Source organism: Triturus cristatus, chromosome 8, assembly GCF_964204655.1.
Source record: "Triturus cristatus chromosome 8, aTriCri1.1, whole genome shotgun sequence".
NCBI classification, from domain to species: Eukaryota; Metazoa; Chordata; class Amphibia; order Caudata; family Salamandridae; genus Triturus; species Triturus cristatus.
In genome coordinates, this window is record NC_140591.1 from 812040722 (window position 1) to 812059631 (window position 18910).

General features: G+C 46.1%; 1 protein-coding gene across 1 annotated transcript in view; it reads right to left on the bottom strand.

Moving 5' to 3' along the window:
• Positions 1-18910, bottom strand: part of TMTC4 (transmembrane O-mannosyltransferase targeting cadherins 4) — a 724433-nt gene that overhangs the window by 401627 nt on the left and 303896 nt on the right. Inside the window, exon 9 of the mRNA XM_085622264.1 lies at positions 13393-13595. Coding sequence (XP_085478390.1) covers positions 13393-13595 — 203 coding nt within the window. The remainder of the gene's footprint in view (positions 1-13392; positions 13596-18910) is intronic.

The following is an 18910-nucleotide window of genomic DNA, read 5'->3' on the forward strand; positions in this document are numbered from 1 at the left end:
CCTTTGACTAAGTTACTAACCACTGAAGGGTTAACCAGTGCCACAGCCAGGATAGCGAGGTTATCAATGAGATTGCAAGATTTCATGTACGAGGTGCAATACGTTCCTGGGGCTAAAAATTTTACTGCAGATTTTTTGAGTCGCATGTCTTTACCTTTAGTTGAGCTCGATATGAATCCTTGGAATGAATTCTCAGTAGCTCACATTTCGTCAAAAGTCCAGTGCAGTTTTAGTAAAGAGGAATGGCTTGAAGCAGAGAATTCAGATCAAATTCTACTTGTTCTTAAACAATTAATTATGAAAGGATGGAATGGAATTGATAAAAAATTTGTGAATGATGACTTGCGTGGTTTTTGGGAAGTTCGGAATGAACTGAGTCTTTCAGACGAGTTTGTTTTACGGGGTGACAAAATTGTACCACCGAAAAACTTAAGGAATAAAATAATTAGTTTAGGCCACGAGGGGCATTCAGGAATCACTCGCACCAAATTGCGTCTAAAAGAACTGTATTGGTGGCCTAAGATTGACTTAGATGTAGAAAGGTGTGTAAGATCGTGTGTTAAGTGCGAAGTTTCGGATAAAACATTGAAAACTTTCAATCCACCTTTAGCTTCTCCTAGTTGCCCCAATTTTCCTTGGGAAGTTGTAGCTATTGACTGCATGGGACCAATTTGTTGGCATGATAATTCGCAGAAATACATTTTGGTACTCGTCGATACCTTTTCACGATGGTTAGAAATGTGTGTTGTGGATACCATCACTACCAAAACAGTGATAACATTCTTAGATGATATCTTTTTAAGAGAAGGTTTCCCTAAGTTTATCTTATCTGATAATGGTGTACAGTTCAAATCCTGTGAGATGAAAAATTATCTGAGTGCTTCTGGGGTTCAACAGAGATTCACAGCATTATATCATCCTAGTGGCAATGGTATTGTTGAGAGAGCTAACCGCAGTATTAAGGGTGTCATACAACTTGCTAACAAAGGTGACCTATCTTGGGAAGAAGAATTAAAAAAACTCCTTTGGGCCTATAGAAGTACTATTCATGGTACTACTGGTAAAAGTCCTTTTTCCTTAATGAGAGGGAGGATTCCCCATTCAAAGATTAATCCAGGATGGTTGAATAAAAGTGGGATGGTTTTGTGTGATATTCCTGTTGTAAGAGAGAATATCAAAGATTCTCAAATGAGAAACAAGTCCTATTATGATTTAAAACATGGTACTAAACAAGTTAATTTACAGAGTGGTCAATGGGTTAGAATTAAAAGTGCTAGGAAAGTGTCTAAGACTGAAAGCAAGTTTAGTGAGCCCAAGTTGGTTGTCAAAGTTATGAATAACACAGCTTTACTTCAAAATGGTGAGGTTTGGCATTGTAGTCGTCTGGCACCAGTTTCATATAGTTCTGAATCTGAAGAGCGGAACAAATGCAAGAATTTTTGGTGGCTAGATACATGTAAATTGTCACAACATATTGATGATTCTAATCCAAATGATGAAAATGTTAATCAAAGGATATCTTCTGATGTTAATTTGGAGGTTTCACAAGATTGTAGTGTTGTTCCAGATAGTGTTCCTGTTCCAGAGGTTCCATGTGATGAAAATGTTTCTCTGGGGGGCAATCATCAAAATGTTCAGGATCCTGTTTTACCACAAGTGTCTTGCGATGAAAACATTGTTAAAACGTCTAGTGGTAGAATTGTCAAGAAACCAAAATTGCTAGAAATTTTTGATTGTACTTAATAATATGTAGATTTTAAGTTACATTTATTTATTTATTCATTTTTTTTTTTTTTTTTTTTTTTGTTTTCATTAAAGAAGGGGGATTGTGTAGTATATAGCTTTAAGATGTATAAGAGTCATACAGTTCTAGATTGTAGAATGTATTGTGTGTGTGAGTTCTGTAGTAAGACAGTTCTGCTGTGGAGACTGTCAGCGTTGGTGGTGTTATTCCCGTGTGCGGGGGGCTGTAATAAAGAACTCATCTTATACCATACTTCTTGAGTTGGACTTCATTTATGAGTATACTACAGTGGGTTCTAAGGCGTGTTCAGCTGTGATGGTCATTACCTCCACTCATTTAAGTTGTAGTGGCGGGTGTTTGCATACCATATGGTAAAAAAACGCTTCCACCAACTTGCACTGCGGACACCCAGGCATGGATGCAGGGATCATACGTTTAATGCGCTTGGCAGAAAGAGCTGCATGGTGTGTGTAATTAAATTGTGTAAAACCAAAACTGTGATTCTAATATATTTATTTTTATTTATAAAGTGCAACCATCATTCCCATAGGGACATCCCGACGTTGGATCAGACAAACAGAAGCTCTGCAACTTGAATAACACTAAACAGGGTAAAGCTAGATCTTCAAGCACTTACAAAAATAAAAAGATCCTCCGTAAGCCGCATTTCCAGAGGTAAAGAATTTCAACATAGTGCCGCTAGATGACCAAACAAGCGGCCACCCATCCTGGCTCTCCTGATTGGTGTTCTGCGAATCAAGGCTTGATGGGAAGAGCGCACCACTTTACTGGGTTTGTAGAAAGTTCATTTGCCATGCAATATCGCTGGCCTTGACTCATGGAGTGCCTTATGAACAAAGCAGAGTAATTTAAACCTGGCTCTTTTCCGTACTGGGAGCCAGTGCAGCCGACTGAGGCAAGCTGTTGATGAGCTCCTTTTGGGGCTATTACAGATCAGTCTGGCAGCATCATTCTGTATGAGCTGCAGGCGGCTAAACAGGTACTCAGCGATCCCTAGATATAGGGCGTTGCCGTAATCCAATGTGCTCAAGATGAGAGCCTGGATAACTGTCCTACGTCAGGCTATAGAGATATTGACACCTCCTTTAGGTGCTGAAGTGCTCGTGCCCAAGACTGGTCAGTCAATGGCTGAGGAAGGACACGGTTTCACCTGGTCAGCACTCTCCCATTGTCCTCCAATGCACCAGATATCAGTGCTAAGTATAACATAGAGATAGTGCTACCATGCATGAGGAGTGCGTGTAGTATGGGTGATGGGGACAGTTCCGCTTCTCTGGCCTCCCAAGTAGTCGATACTATGCGTTGGATGGCTTTGTACATCAAAAAGAGGCCCACGCCCATGGTTATAGGTGCCCATTATGTCCTGGAAAGTCATAAGTATACCCTTGTGAAAGAGATCTCCCAAACTGTCAATCCCCTCTGCCCACCACAGCGTCACATCATGCTTCCCAGCCAATTCCCGAATGCCGCTAAGTGTCCCAGCTCTACTGATGGTGAGTAAGGAATGTGGGGTTATACCATGCACGAACCGATGCCAACACATCCGCGGTGTTGTCATCAAGCACGTCCCTCATTGCGGTTGACAATCTCGTTCCGTCAACTAGGTATAAACACTTGTCTGACCCAGTATTGTGCAGATGGCCGTCCTCTCAGGACAAGGAGTCACGTCCAACCAGTGCAGTGACCACTGCAGTTGTGCCTCACCATAAAACATTTCAAAGTTTGGCACGCCAAGCCCTCCTTCAAGTAGGGGTCTCTGTGCTATGGCAAGAGCCTCCCAACAGTGTCTGACCCCCCCATATCAATTCCAAAAGGAGACTATTCAACTCCCGAAAAACCATTTGAGGAGCACTATCGGAAGCACAGTAAAAAAAAAATGGGCAGCACTCTTTTTAGCAATCGTTATGCACGCCAAAAAGAGGGGGATCTTCAAATCGATCATAGCACCCTTTCTACAATGCCCTCCTTAAGTGCCCTATTGGTGTGGTAAATTTAAACGCCCAGGAATTTAAATGTGTTATGACACCATTTGGAGACGGTGGTCTGGTGAAACATCTCTAGGAGGCACAGGAGTCAAAGTAAGAGGGTACAGACAGGATTCGGGCCAATTGACCTTGAGCCCAGAGACAACCCCAAAATCATCAAATAAGCACATAAAGCTCGGAAGGAAAACCCTGATCTCGCGTAAAAAGACCAAGGCATCGTCTGCATAAAGTGACACAATGTGATGAATGTCCAGCTCCTGAATCTCTCAATCCCGAGCCTGCATATGCAACCGACAGGCCAATAGCTCCATAACGATCACGAAGAGTAATGGTGATAGAGGGCACCCCTGTCTAGTGCCCCTCCGTATTGGGAAGCGATCTGAAACTAACTGACTAGCCCAAACTCTAGCCGTTTTGTTAGAGTACAACGTGCAAATCCAGCCCAGAAACCCGGGCCGGAATCCTATGTTCTCCAGAGTTGCCAACAAAAACCCCAGCTCAGGGTATCAAAAACTTTTTCAATGTCAAGGGACATGGCTACTCTGCCGTTTGCCTCTGGCGGTGTGTCTTGCGTGAGCTGCAATATCCGCTGGATTTTGAGGAAAGTGCTACGCCCAAGAATGAATCCTGATTGATCATCATGCACTACTTTGTTGAATATTGGAAGCAATTTGTCTGCAAGCACCTTCCCTAAGACTTTACAGTCTAGGTTAAGGAGGGATAACGGACTATACAAGTGCACATCTAAGGGGTCCCGACCGGGTTTGTGGAGCACCACGATTAACGCCTCATGCAGCGAGTCTGGAAGCTGGACATTCGCTTTAGCTTCATTAAACACATCCGGGAGATGCTGGGTAATTAGGGCAGAGTAGATGGCACAGTACTCAATTGGCAGCCCATCTGTGCCTGGCATTTTGTTCTGGGGAAACAGAGCTATGGCCGCTTGTATCTCCTCCAACTGGATGGGCTCATCCAAGTCGGCCCTGTGAAGCGGAAACAGGTGAGGAAGTGGTAGCCTGCTCAAGAAACCACTCAACAGATACAGAACAGGGGTGTCCTCAGCTAAGTAAAGAGTGTGATAAAAGTCACGGAATGGATTACTAATACCAGCCTGCGTGACTACCAACGAGCCATCCTCACATCTAATAGCTTCAATTGGGGCGCACTGCTGGTATTCCTTAACCAACCATGCCTGGAACCTGCCCAAACAATCACCATCTGCATACAACATGACAAGGCAACACTTATAATCATACTGTCTTAATTGTGCCTCTGCTTCCCTGTACTGTTTACGGAGTTGCTGGAGACGCTCAACCCCTGACACGTGAGCAGCCACTTCTCTCTCCAAAGGGGGCAGCTCCTCCTCCTCCACCGTCAGCAATTCATCCTGTAGCACGCTAAAGACCCCCCTAGCAGTCTTGCAATGACCCTGTATGACCACTTTGTGCGGATCCTATTCCAGAGCCCTGGATGAGGTGGATCCCTTATTGAGATCAATGTATTGAGTTATGCATTTCGATAAATACTCCTGAAATAGGGGCTCTAGCAATGCATCAGTCTGTAGTCGCCAGGTGGGAATTCTCAGACATGGTCTATCCCACTGTAGAACTATTTCCAACGGACAATGGTCCGATAAAGTAAGGGCCAGATATTCTGATCGGGTAACCAGCGTCCCCATTCAGTCAGTACATTGAATCAGATCGAGTCTGGTGTGGATGTCATAACTAGGGAATAAAATGAGTATTTGTGGTTTGCCAGGCACCTCAGGCGTCACGTATCATATAAGCGCTTTTGAGTCAACCAATTACGGAAGGGTTGCGTTGTCCTAATACATGCCGCATTGCACAAGGGAGGGAGAGAGCTGTCACAATTCACATCTGTTACACAATTGAAGTCCCCGCACCAGATGCCTGGTGCATTGGGATCCCGGAAAAGCACAGGGGTAAGCATATCAAAGCAATCTGACTGATTGGGGTTAGGTGCATAAACCGCTAAGAGTGTCAGGTGTCCCTCCAGTATCACAGATCTGCTCCAAACATCCACACTATATAGGACCATCCACCATATATAGGAGCCCTGGAGCAATCCATATAAGCACTCCTTCTGTGCAGACCTTTTGGAGTTCTGCGGCTGTGAGGTGTGTTTCCTGCAACATGGAAATATGTGTGTGGAGGTGCGTGAGGTAAGCATAAATGGGGTATCGTTTAGCAGGAGTTGCCATACCTCGCACCTTCCATGTTAGCACATTGTACTGCGAGGTAAGACTGTCCGTGCATATTCCCATCGCGTGGTATGATAACGTGTGCTCCAGGCAACTAACAGATGCCTCAAGTCGTCAGGCACCCCATATCTAAAACTGCCCACACTGGTGCACCGCAACCCTCTCCACCATTGATAGGCAAAACAAATATGACAGACTGTATGCAAAGACTCCAAAAAAACAAACAAAAACAGCATAGCAATTCTTCATACCCCAGATTAGGTGACATTTGAGTCCCTGGCCCAACGCCCTTAACAAATGACCAAAAACTAAGGAAACTGTTCAATGGGCAAAACATGTCCACTTTGGAGTCTCTGTGGAGCATGGAAAAAGAAGTTCCCAGCTTCACCGTGGCATGAGCCCGATTCGGAGGACTAAACTTTCAGTCCACTGAAATCTCAGTGGCTTACCTTGGAAATGCCCAGTTGTGCCAGCAGTACAGGTGTTCAGGTATGCACTTCTGGGGCCCAGGCAAATGTATGCTACAAGTCATGTGCTGATTGTGGTGTCATTTTCAGGCCCTGGTGAACACCAGCTATCAAGGACACAGAGACACATGTGTCCAAGCCAGATTCTGATGAGTGTTCCATTTGCAAAAGAGCAACTGGATTTGTGCTGTGTTGTGAAGCCTCTGTCACCATCGGTGCCTACATCGCCGCCACCTGATCTCCAGATGGTCAGGTTTTGATGGATTTCTGATTCCGTAATTGGGATCAGAGCACCAACCATTCCCCGGCAGTTGTTTCCTCAGGAGGAGCCTGAGCCAGTCTCTTAGTGTGCAACCAAGTCCACACCTCCTTTGGGGTGGGAAAGACACAAGTCGTTTCGCCATCGGCCACCCTTAGTTTAGCTGGGAACAGAAGTGCATATTTAAAGTGTAACTCACAGAAGCATTGTCTGACCCTTGATTAGGAGGCGTTGCACTCCTGCTGTAAAATAAGGATACGTCATCATCACAACATTCTCAAATTGACTGGGGCCCTTCGAAATTGTTGCAGCACCAAGTCGTGGTCCCGATAATTGAGAAGGCGGGGAATAATGGGCCGCGGTGGAGCTCCCAGTGGAGGCAGCCTGCCCAGTATCCGATGTGCTCTCTCCACGGAGAAGAATTTAGCCATTTTGTCTGCCAGCCTTGTCTCCATCAGCCAGGTTTTGCTAAACAGTTCCACACTAGGCCCCTCAGAACGTTATGGGAATCCCAGCAGGTGGACATTATTGCCCCTAGAGCGCCCTTCAGCATCTTCTGCCCTGCTGTGTAGAGAAGCTACATCTGCACTCATCGCTTTCAACTGTACCTGCAGCTCTTGCACTGTGATTCTCAAGGCAGTCAGGGCAGATTCCATGTCATCCACCCGGTTGGCCAACTTTCAATGATAGGCCCTTAACAGATTCACATCTAGAGAGACGGTGTTAATCTTGGTCATTGATGATGTTTTAGTGTCCAGGATTGCTTGAAGCACCTTCTCAAATTGCGTGGAATGTGCATGAAGAGCGGCTTTGAGGTGACTCTGAGTGTCTAGAGCCTGATCTGTAAGAATAGACAGTGGCGCTGGGTCGCTGAGGACCTGTGGTAGAGGCTTGGTAGATGGTTTCACCGTCATTATTTCCTTCAGTATGGCTCCTTTAGTAGAAGTAAGAAAGCAGCAGTAGCTCTCTATTCCCCACAGTGGCACGCACACACAGTCCAGCGGTAGGAGAGAGGGAAGCGGGTTCTCTTCCCAGCTCACCAGTGCCCAGGCCATCATCAACATCGGGCATAGTCTGCGGTACCACGCCCGGCTGTAGCTATCAGGCGCGTTCTGCTGATGAGCCGGATCTGTAGGTCGCTGTTCTATTCAGTATGAGGCCCCCAACACAACATGCAACTTGATAGGGACAATCCAAGAGTGACCAGACAGAGACAAGTGTCCCCTTCACAGATAAACAGTACCGTTCTTCGTATCCCTGGGGCCTGCTTGAACAAAACAGCAAAAGGAGTAGGGGCCTGTGGGGAGGGGAAGCTGGAGTACGATTTATGTAGGCAACATTACGGTCTAATGAGCAGATTCCAGGGTGATCAGACACCGAAAAGGGCCAGTGGTGTCCAAGAAGGCAATAATAGGCTGTGTTACCTCAAACTTCTGCAGGGCGCCAGCAACCTTCACCCCTCAACTGGTCTACAACCACTCCCAGTCAATCAGGGCCATTGAGGGAGTGAAGAGCAAAGAGGCTCACGAGTCATGCTGCTCACAGCAGGGTCAAGGCCAGACAAGCAAACAATGGGCCAAGCATGGGGTGCCGAGAGGTCAGTCATGCAGGGCATTAGTCTCAGGGGGTCAGAAGCGGGGAGAATCTTTGTATGAGACTCACTGCGGTGCTCACTTGCATTGATTCATTAAGGTTGCACTGCTCCACATCTGCAGCTCAGGTCCTCCGGCTAAGTTTTGTAGTTCTGTGTTCTCTCGTTGGTAGAAGTACTGTATTGTCAGCAGCACAAGTCATCATGGGGAGTAGGCATTGCCAGGCCCACAAGCTGCTCCCGCAATGGGGGTGGGGGGAGGTGAAGTGTGGTTGTCGGCCAGCCCAGTCTGATCTGGTGCCGCCGTGCCCTGTCGCAAATGGGACCATGCAATCACTGGCAATCGAGCAGGGCCTCTGCTCCATGTAGTGCTCCTCCTCAAGCCTCTCCGGGGCCCAGGTCCCAGCAAGCGAAGAAGTACAGAGGCAGGGGTCAGCGTCCGGCTCTCCAGGACGTCCCAAGGATACTGAAAGGGGCAGTCTTTCTTCTCCCCATCTTGTCGGTTTTCTTGTGTCGAGGGGCATTCAGAGTACCCTTGCGAGTCCGCTCAGGACCCAGGCCTCGGCAGGCAAGGGACTATCCCCGAAAAGGGTAGCTGTCGGCTCTCCAGGACGGCCCAAGGAGACTGGAGGGGCCACCAGATCTCATGCCTCCTCTCACTGGCTTCTTCCAAGCACCATCCCTATATGGCAGCAAGACTGCACTGCCAAAGAACTAACCTACAAAAGTTGTGCCACCTAATGCGCCAAAACAGAGGTTATAAGCACTCGTCGGCCCTGTAATTTGTGACCGCCAAGAGAGCGGGCAATCTGGGCAACAATTAGCTTTGAGGTATGGCTGGGTGTGGAGAATAACGGAAGGATTTTGCACGGGGTAACCGCGGAGTTCGCTAGTGCTCATCTGGTGCAGCCATCATCTTGGCATTGCCCCAGAGAGACATTTTGTTTAATCTCTTTTTTTTAAGGACTGAGACTGGCCTATGTTTTCAGAAGAAATCATAGCATAAGTACATACAAGTATATGTATGCACAAAAGCTTCATTCAGCCCTCCTCATACATGTGTCTGCTGTATTGTCATTCACCCTTCACTTCTGCTAACCACAGCATAAACTATGGAGCAAGAATCAACCCACTTCAATGATTGGTACTCTTCACTCTGCATGATGGCAATGTGTTTGTGCATATCCACCTTAAAAGTAGGATACTTCAGTGACATGCCTGATGTTAAATTCTCTGCTTTAAGTTAATCTTTTTTTGTAATTTATTTTTGTGATGGGTAATTTTTAGTTTTGCACATATATGCAGCCACCTTTAGACAGTTGCATTTTTTCTTTTTTTTAATTACTTTCATACAATTAATGTCTATTGCAAATGCTTGTAAAATGTAACCTGTAACCTATCTAAATAGGGGAAGAAAAAAAATCTCCTGATGTTCACAAACATTGAGAGACAAAATAAAAGTCAGTCCCGGGATTGGGGGTGTAAAAGAAACAGTCCACTGATCTCTGGGCTCAATTTAAAAAACAAACTTTTTTTATGGCTTTACTGAACTTCAGAACAGATTTTTAAAATCAAAATCTTCTGGTGAAGAGATAATATAACCCTTGGCACTATAGGCCTTTCCACCTTTAGAGGTGTGGGAGCAGCCACCATTACCATCACCACTTACACTGTCAGTATTTTCACCATTACCACCATCAACATTAACACCACATTAACTGACATAATCACCACCACAAACACAACCATCACCACTAAAGCAACCACCACCATTAGCACCAGCACCAAAATCATTATTAACACCACCACAAACATTACTTCCACCACCATCACCCAACATCAACCAACGTCACATGCCAAGACACCCACATCATAAATCCCACACAACAAACATTATATGCAGACACACCCAACACAAACACCATTATACACTGCCACAAAAAAATAACATGTCAACACACCAAGATCACATGCCAATATACTCACTATTACACATCAACAAAACCAATATTATATGCTAATGCACAAGAGAAAAACAAAAAAATCCATTAAGTACATAAAATCTACAATTGAAAGAGAGTTAAGGTTGACCAAAATATTAACAGTGGCCACAACATAAAAACTAATAAACATTAATCTTGTGTCCCAACCCCTCTGTAGCATGTCAAACTTAACTTCCATTCCAGCCTGCAATTTTCACAATGTCAAAAATATTTTTTAATCAAAAGTAGCATGCTACACAATCTAAAATGTAATTTACTATATCATATGCCAAAATACCCAAAATTATATGTCCGCAAAACCAAAATCAGATGCCAATAAACTTATATTATGCAAACGCACATACCATTATATGGCTATCATCCAAATACATATATGACACCACACCCACCCTTGTATGTCTGCACAAACATGAGTATACTCCCACACATTACTGACCAGACAATCATACAGTTATGTTTGTAGGCCCACACCAACAACATCCATTCATACACCCGCCATCCAATGTTCATACAGCCATCGGCAGCACGCAAAGTACTAGATGGATAGCTGTGAGAACTGGGAGAAAAAGTTGCTCAAGGGGACTCATATGAACATTCCACTAGACATCCTTGTTATGAGGGATATGGGGATACTACTTTCCATGACTTTTATAGTGAAGTGAATGTGCTATCTTTGGGACCAGGGAGTGAGATGCACCATATGTAGAGCACCGTATGCACCTGACATGCGTATCTTTTCCGTAGATCCATTTGCGCAAATAGCTTAACTGATGGCCACAGATAAGTGGCAGGTAGGCCGCTGTGAATTCTTGTTGGACATCTATATGAATGGTAGATTCCTAACCCGGGGCGGTGCATCCATTAGGGCTCTTGGGCGTTGCACCACTAATTAATTTGAGGCACTCGAGTTGAGTAACAAGCGTTGCCGTCACTCTCAGTCTCTCACTCACATTTGCAATCCTAGGCCGCCGGAGGCAGTCGGCTCAGAAGGGGGCGGGCAGCAGGAGTTCAGTGCAAGTGTCTGATGAGTCATCATGACATCGACGATAATATGTATCAGGTGGTCGGTGGAGCACACAGCCAGAGTGCGCATGTTCTGTTTAGGGTTTAAACATTTTGGGACCAGCCCGAACATGTGCACTAGACTGCTCATTAGAAGAGCGAGGGTTGTTCCATGCCGCTCTTCTAATGAGCAGCCTAGTGCGCATGTTTGGACTGGTCGCAAAAAATTTTAAGCCCTAAACAGAACATGCGCACTACTGCTCAAGCCAATCCTTGCACTGCTGCTGGAGCAGCGCCTGGATTGGCTGAGAGACGCAGGCGGTACTTGCCAGCCAGCCAAGAGCCAGCGTGTCGTCAGAGCCTCCTCGCCGAGGCAGACACACCTCGTGTTCACTGCTACCACGGGTGACGGGAACCGGCTGAACCTGCAGCAGCGGCTGGGCGGGCACCAACGGGGACCCCCGGTCTGATAGGTACAACCCGCCGTCGCACCGAGTGTTCCCTCACCCCCTTTCCCTACGCACTGCTAACCAGAAATCAAGTACTCAGGATTGGTGTCTTTCCTTCTTTTCTTTGAGCGTGGACGGCCCGGAGACAAGAGAGACCCGTGAGCCTACACCGCTAAGTGGGAAAAATCCGGAAGGGAAGAACCACGGCAGGAAGGAGAGAGACCAGGGAGAGAAACCCCGAACCCCCACTACCCTATTATAGACCTGTACTTAGTCGAAAACGCAAACCACAACGAATAAAAGCAGTTAAATCAACCCTTCCGTCTCCTGCGTTGTCCGACCCGTCACAGTCCTGTAACATAATTCCAGCGACAACGATGTCGACGACGGACGTGGAGCCGACCAACACCACCTACCGATGAGCAGGGGTACTGCTGTTGAAGAATCTCCCGACCCAGACTGACGCCTGGGGGAAATTCTTAGGTAAGGAATCTACAACTAATAGTTTCTATCAGACAACAAAAATCCAATGCTCATTCAGCCCCAACCATACAGCCACTCAGTCACCATTGTACATGTACACATCCACCATCAAATGTCAACACACCGACTATCATGCACTACCACAGCTTACCGGCGCTCTGAATTGTCATTCCAAGGACTGTCACGTCATCAAGCAGCCATCTGCACATATATAAACATAATTAGTTGTCTCTCGAACAAACATTTCAAGCTTTCTGATGTAACAATGGGTGGGAATTACTGGTGTCTTAGTATGGAAACACTGGCCAGCCCCTTAATAGCTGCCGAAACAAATGATATCTTGAGTCTATAATGCTTGCATGGTTGTGTGTTGCATCTCTTTCTCCACTACACACTAGTCAAAGGAAACAAAGCTGTAAAAGGATTGTACAAGTTTGTGTTCATACAGTCCTCTGAACTAGTCAACAGAATCGCCTCTTAGGGCTTCATCATTCACTGCACTCTGCTGCAGATGAGGAAACAGCCAACTACGGTTGTGTTTCATTCATATGTTCCTAAACGCATTTATTTTCACAAAATGCGTAACTGGCTGACTCAACATCCAGAACCTATATGGCAACAAGTCATTACTGTATCCTGTGAAAGAGGTGTCATTATTGACAGTATTTCACCAATCGTTTTCTTTTTCCTTCAAGCGCGGTTTTTTTCCATTCAATTATTTCCTCAATAAGCTTTCACTTTTCTTGAGAAGAAATAATCTCTAGTATTATCAAAAGAAAAGATTCACACCATGCAATTTTAATTTAAAACGGAGAAATTGTGAAATGGGGGGCACAACACACATCAATTATAGGCTGTTGTGACCACAAATTACTTTTTTTTACCACCTATGGTGTTAAGGATCTTGAAATGGCACTTCAGGAAGAGAATACAGCAGCCATCCGTATCTCTCCTGCACAAGTTTGCATCTCACGAGCCAATGAAGTGCGAAGAAGAAGCAATGAGGATTATTAGCATTAACTGTAAACGCGCTTGCGAGCTACTGGTTCCACAGGCGTGACAAATTATGGTCAAGTGTCAAAACATATGCGCTAGATTTAAAAAAATAAAAAAAAAAGTAATACCGAAGGGTCAGCCTAGTTTGAAACTGAAATAAGGCACTCTTACCTTCTTCTGTGCGGGTCTTCAGAGCAGAGGGCTTGCCAGATCAGGCCAATTAGGCAGAACCAAAGTGCGGCGAGAGCCATTATTCTCCAGTCACAGAATGACTTAATAAGGGGGACGCAGCCCATCGACCAATCAAAACACAGCCACCAGGGGCACAGCAGCAGCCAGGCATTCAGTGAATAGTAGTAATTATAGTTTGTAACCTGTCGGTCAAAAGAAAACAAAAATGTACTGGACGTCAAAGTTAAAGGCTAAAAATACAACCGAAAATCATTTACCTTTTGTGTGCAGGGCACAGCCGGTTCTCTGCCTTCTTGAATTTGCTGTTATGCAACTACCACGTCAGATATTGCTTTACATTATTTTTTTCTTTAAAAAAATTCATCACATCTTTGAAGATGGACAGTTCATAACTGGAAAATTTTCCGAGCAATGCAGGGCAAAGACTGAACAGAATCATCCATTCTCCCTGCCTTAGTATGTGGAAAATAGTGCTTTTCTTGTCGAAAATCAATACCCTCCTCCCAGTCACCCTATTAATTATATTTTTTTCAAATTTGTGTTGAGAATGAGATAATATCTCTGCACTTACACACCCTAACCATGGACAATGTAAAATAATCCCTGAAGACAGCAATGGTCATTTCGTCTTCAAATTTCACTGACTCTATATAGTGTCATTCACCTCAGAATTATACCTCTGCGATCTCCTAGATTATTGTTTTCCACTCAAAAGGCGTCCATCTTTCGTTACCCGGATATACTCAAAGGCTATATAACCCAGGGGTGTCTTTCCAATATTGGTCCATAAAAGCTTGATCCATGCGAGATTTTGAAGAACAACGGCTATTTAAATAATCCCAGCATAGATTGAAGGTATGTACATTTATTCTACATAGAAAATCTGACACAATTGCGGCTACCGTGGAACAACACTGGAAATCTCTGCTGTAGCCCATCAATGCATATTCCTTTTACCCACAAACATGAGGCTTGTTTTCAGTAATTCCCCATCAAAACAGTACCCTGGACGGATTGTGTCAATTTCTTCAACATCTAAACCGCAACAAAACTAATATTACAGTAGTTATATGTTTTCCAGAATTAGATTTGGTTAAGCATTTGTTAGCAAACAAAAAGGTGGATGAAACTGAAATTTCTGAAGATCCAAAAGCAAGAAGCAGAAGCTATTGTTTTTGTTAATTTTGATTTGTAGAGCGCTTACTACCGGCAGGTCTCTAAGCGCTTAAAAAAGATCAGCGTCAGTTCCAGGGGGAGTGGTATACCGCTAGGCCCAAGCTTCCGTAAAAAGAATGGTTTTCAGTTTTTTTCTGAAAGGGAGAAGGTGGCTTTCCATGCGGAGCTGGCTAGGCAGCCTGTTCCAGAGTGAGGGTAAGAGGACAGAAAAGGCTCGGCCTCCTTTGGTGGCGTAGTTGAAATGTGACAAGTTAATATGTGGTTGAGTGGGCCTGCACACCTATTTTTGTGTACCTATGTTTCTTATATAGCAAAAATCTTTAGTGTATTTGAAGCGTGCTTTCACGTAAAGGGATGTGAGTCAACGTCCCTATCAGTACTCCAGAACCTCTCCCACTTATCGTAGTTGAAATGTGGGCATTTTAAAAGGCCCTCTGTGGAGGACCTTAGCGAGCGGCCTGGGGCGTATTTCTCAAGTCGTTGTTTGATGTAGATGGGTGCCTGAAGAGCTTTGTGTGAGATGCAGAGGCCCTTGAATTTGGCCCTCTGCTTTATGGACAGCCAGTGGAGTTGTTGCAGTAGGGGTGATGCCCGTGTGCGCCTAGGTAGTTTAAAATCAGCCTGGCGGCATCATTCATCACTATCTGGAGTTTGCCTACTAGTGAGTCCGGTAATCCGATGTAGAGGGAGTTACCATAGTCCAGGCGAGCCAGGATCAGGGCGCCTACAACTGTCCTCATGGTTGAAAAGGAGAGGATAGGAGAGAGTCTCCTCAATCGCCTGAGTAGGCCCACGCAAGTTCCAAACACAGTGGAAACTTGATTGTCCAATGAAAGCTTGGCGTCCACTTTGATTCCCAGGCTTTTTACCGCTGGGGCTGGGGCTGGGGCTGGAGCGTCACCCAGTTCATGAGGCCAGTAGAGGGAGTTCCACGGATTGTGATCATTGGTCACGGCCAGGACCTCGGTTTTGTCTGGATTAATCTTGAGTGAATTGGCCGTCATCCAATTAACTGCAAAGCGCAGAACATCTTTGGCCCGGGAGTGGGCCTGTGGGGTGTTTTCTATTTGCAGAATAATTTGTGTATCGTCCGCATAATTGAAAACTTGGCAGTCCATTGCCACAAGGGAATTTATCAGAGGTCTGAGATATATGTTGAATAGGAGGGGTGATAAGGCCAACCCCTGTGGGACCACACAGGGAATGGGCCCCTTCTCTGAGACCCAGTCGCCCATCTGAATTTTTTGGGTATGGTTGGTGAGGAATGAGGTGATCCATTGTAGGATAGACCCCCCATTCCCCATTTTTCTTAATCTTTCCAGGAGTAGGGCGTTGTTGACCGTGTCGAATGCTGCCGACAGGTCAAGGAGGATTAGGACACATGGCTTTTTGTTGTCACCTGTCATCCTGATATTAACGAGTACTGATAGCATCACCAATTCTGTGCTATGGTGGGCTTGGAAACCAGCCTGCCTGTCCCCCAGGAGATGGTGATCCTCCATGAACCTGGATAGAGTGTGCAGGACATATTGTTCTATGATTTTGGCCAGGAATGGGAGTTGGGAAATGGGTCTATAGTTTTTCATATTGGAAGTATCCGCTCCTGTCTTCTTGAGCAGGGGGATTATTCTGGCTTCCTTAAAGTAACTTGGAATCTTCCCAGTCTTTAGAGAGAGGTTCAACAAGGCGAGGATATCTCCCTCCATCTCTGGAAAAGCTAACTTAAAAAGTCTTTGGGGGCAGGGGTCAGCGGGTGAAACCGATTTGATTTTTGTAGCAATACGTCGGAGTGTTTCGATGTCGAGAGTTTGGAAGGAAGAGAGCACTTCTACCCGCTTTCCCTCGGTTCCTCCTCTTCATTAAGGGATTGCTTAAATGGGGAATTGGCGATCTCAGTCAGGATGTCCTGTATTTTATCGGAGAAATATGATAGGAATTGATTGCACTGTTCTTGGTTGGATGGTGTCACCCGTGACTGTTTTTGGCTTAATTCTTTCAGGATTTTAAACGTTTCTTTTTGTTTGTTAGTTGCTACTAAGATCCTGTTTTCATAGTATTCCGCTCTTCTGCTAAGGAGCGCCTTTTTGTAAGTCGCGACTTTAGCTCTGTACTCTACAAGGGCCTGTGAGTCGTAGTCTTTATGCCACTGTCATTCGTAGTGATGGAGCGAACATTTCAAAGCCCTGAGCTCTCCTGTGAACCACAGTGCACCCTTGCCTTTGTTACCAGTTTTTATTTTTTTAACTGGGGCTAGTTTATTGATGGCAGAAAGAAGTCGGCTGGAGATGGCTTTGGTCCAGTCATTAATATCAGCTGTCTCTGGCCTCCTGACGGGGTTGTCTCTAAGGGGGCTTTCTAGTGTCTGGCCCTCGATTTTTGACCAGCTACGAACAAATTTCCAGTCCGGGGGGGGAGCGAGCAATGCGCCTAGCAAGGGGGAGTAGAAGGTTGATACAGTGGTGGTCAGACCATGCACATGGGGTGGTATCCCTCAGTGTCACCAGAGGGAGGGTAGACCAGGCCAGGTCTAGGGTATGTCCTAGCTCATGCGTAGGGGTTGTTACTAGCTGTGTAAGCCCAAGAGTATTGAGCGTCTCCTCTAGCTGTCGGGCCTGTGCCTCACTGGGTTGTAGGTCCCAATGGTAGTTGAAGTCTCCTATCACCAGGAGTTGTTGGAGGCTTGAGTGGAGGTTGGAAACACATTCGGTCCGGAGGTCTACGAAACGAGGGGGGCATTTAGGTGGGCGATATACTACGGTGATTACTAAGCTGGATGAGTAGTGACAGACCTTAATTGTCAGAGTGTCAGCTCCTTCTAGGTTTTCTCCAGACACCTTTTCAATGGTCAGGTGATTTTTATACAGAAACGCCACCCCAACTCCTCTTTTTCCCGCTGGCCTGTTATGCCAGAAGGCGTCTTAGCCATCGGGTAGTGCTGCCGGTATAGTAAGACCGGAGTCTTCATCCAGCCATGTTTCGGCAGAGCTAGAATATCCGGTGCATCATCTTGAAGTAGCGTGAGGATCTCAATGTCATGTTTCTGAAGTGAGCATTTATTCAGGACCGACAGTTTCAGGGTATCCCTGCCGCTAGAATTGAAGTGGCCCGGGTAGTGTGCAGGGGTGGAGCCAAGTGTCTCTCCCCCCTGTGGAATGAGGAGACCTTCTCTCTTGAGTGTAGTTATTGTCGCAGAGTTTAAGGGGCAGGGTCTGAGATCAAGGGATCTAAGTTCATCACCCGTGTATGCCCAAAATTGGCCAGGGGTTCTGGCCCCTGGGCCCGGTCGAGCTCGGTCAGGCGCAGACCGGCTTGCCTTAGGCGCGCCAGCGGCACGCCCGCTGCACGCGTCCGAACCAGCGTGCGATTATATGCCTCCCGTGATCCTTGGCCCCTCCCCGCCAATCAGCCCTGCTGTGCAGCAGCTGACACCCTCACGGTCGATAGACCAAGTGTGAGCGTGCGGGAAATGGAGGGCAGGACCGGCCGAGTGGGAGCTCCGGTGAGCTAGTGAGTAGCGCGGCAATTTGCAAAGTTATAATACACTCAGGTAGGCAGGTTGTCTTGAGGCATACATTGCACAGACATGTTTACCTATCACCAAACACGTATCGTAAGGCAATCGCCACTTAACACTCCGTGGAAGTGAATTTTTTTTTTATTTAAGACAGGATTGCCGCATAAATCAAACGTTTCAAAACAGCATAAACATCTTAATCAACGACTATTTAACTTCTTTTGCCCCATCCGGACTTCCCCCAACTTTGCCCCATCCAGTTGCAGCATTCCTCATCCTCCACTACACCCAGGAGCTCCTTCCATCCACAACTCCTTCTCCCTTCTTCCCCCAAGCATCCTCCCAAGTTTCAGGGACTCTTGCACACAGTCATTGTTCTCTTGCATACGCCCCCTCCCCCTGAGAGGTGGGTAGGTCCACATCTGACTCCCCACCCCCCTCCTCTCCTGCCCCAACGAACCCCTGTAATCTGTTCCAAACATGGCATCAAAGGGAACACAATCACTGACCCCCTACGCTACCCCAGTACAAAACCGCTCCACAACTGCCAGGGGGTCGGTGGCAAAACGAGACAACCTGTGCACAAGTGGCCAGAGGGAAGATGATCCTCTCTATGGCGTCCTATATGTAAATCTGCCAAACCCCCTGCCCACTATCTAACCTATCCAACCCTGCCACGGCATTCCGACTTTCCGGCCCCACAAAAGATCCCATGAGAAGACTAGGCTGCACCTGGCTTCCCATGGGACCCTCGATTGTAAATCATAAACACAGGTCAACAGCGAATCATGAATTGTGGTACACCTA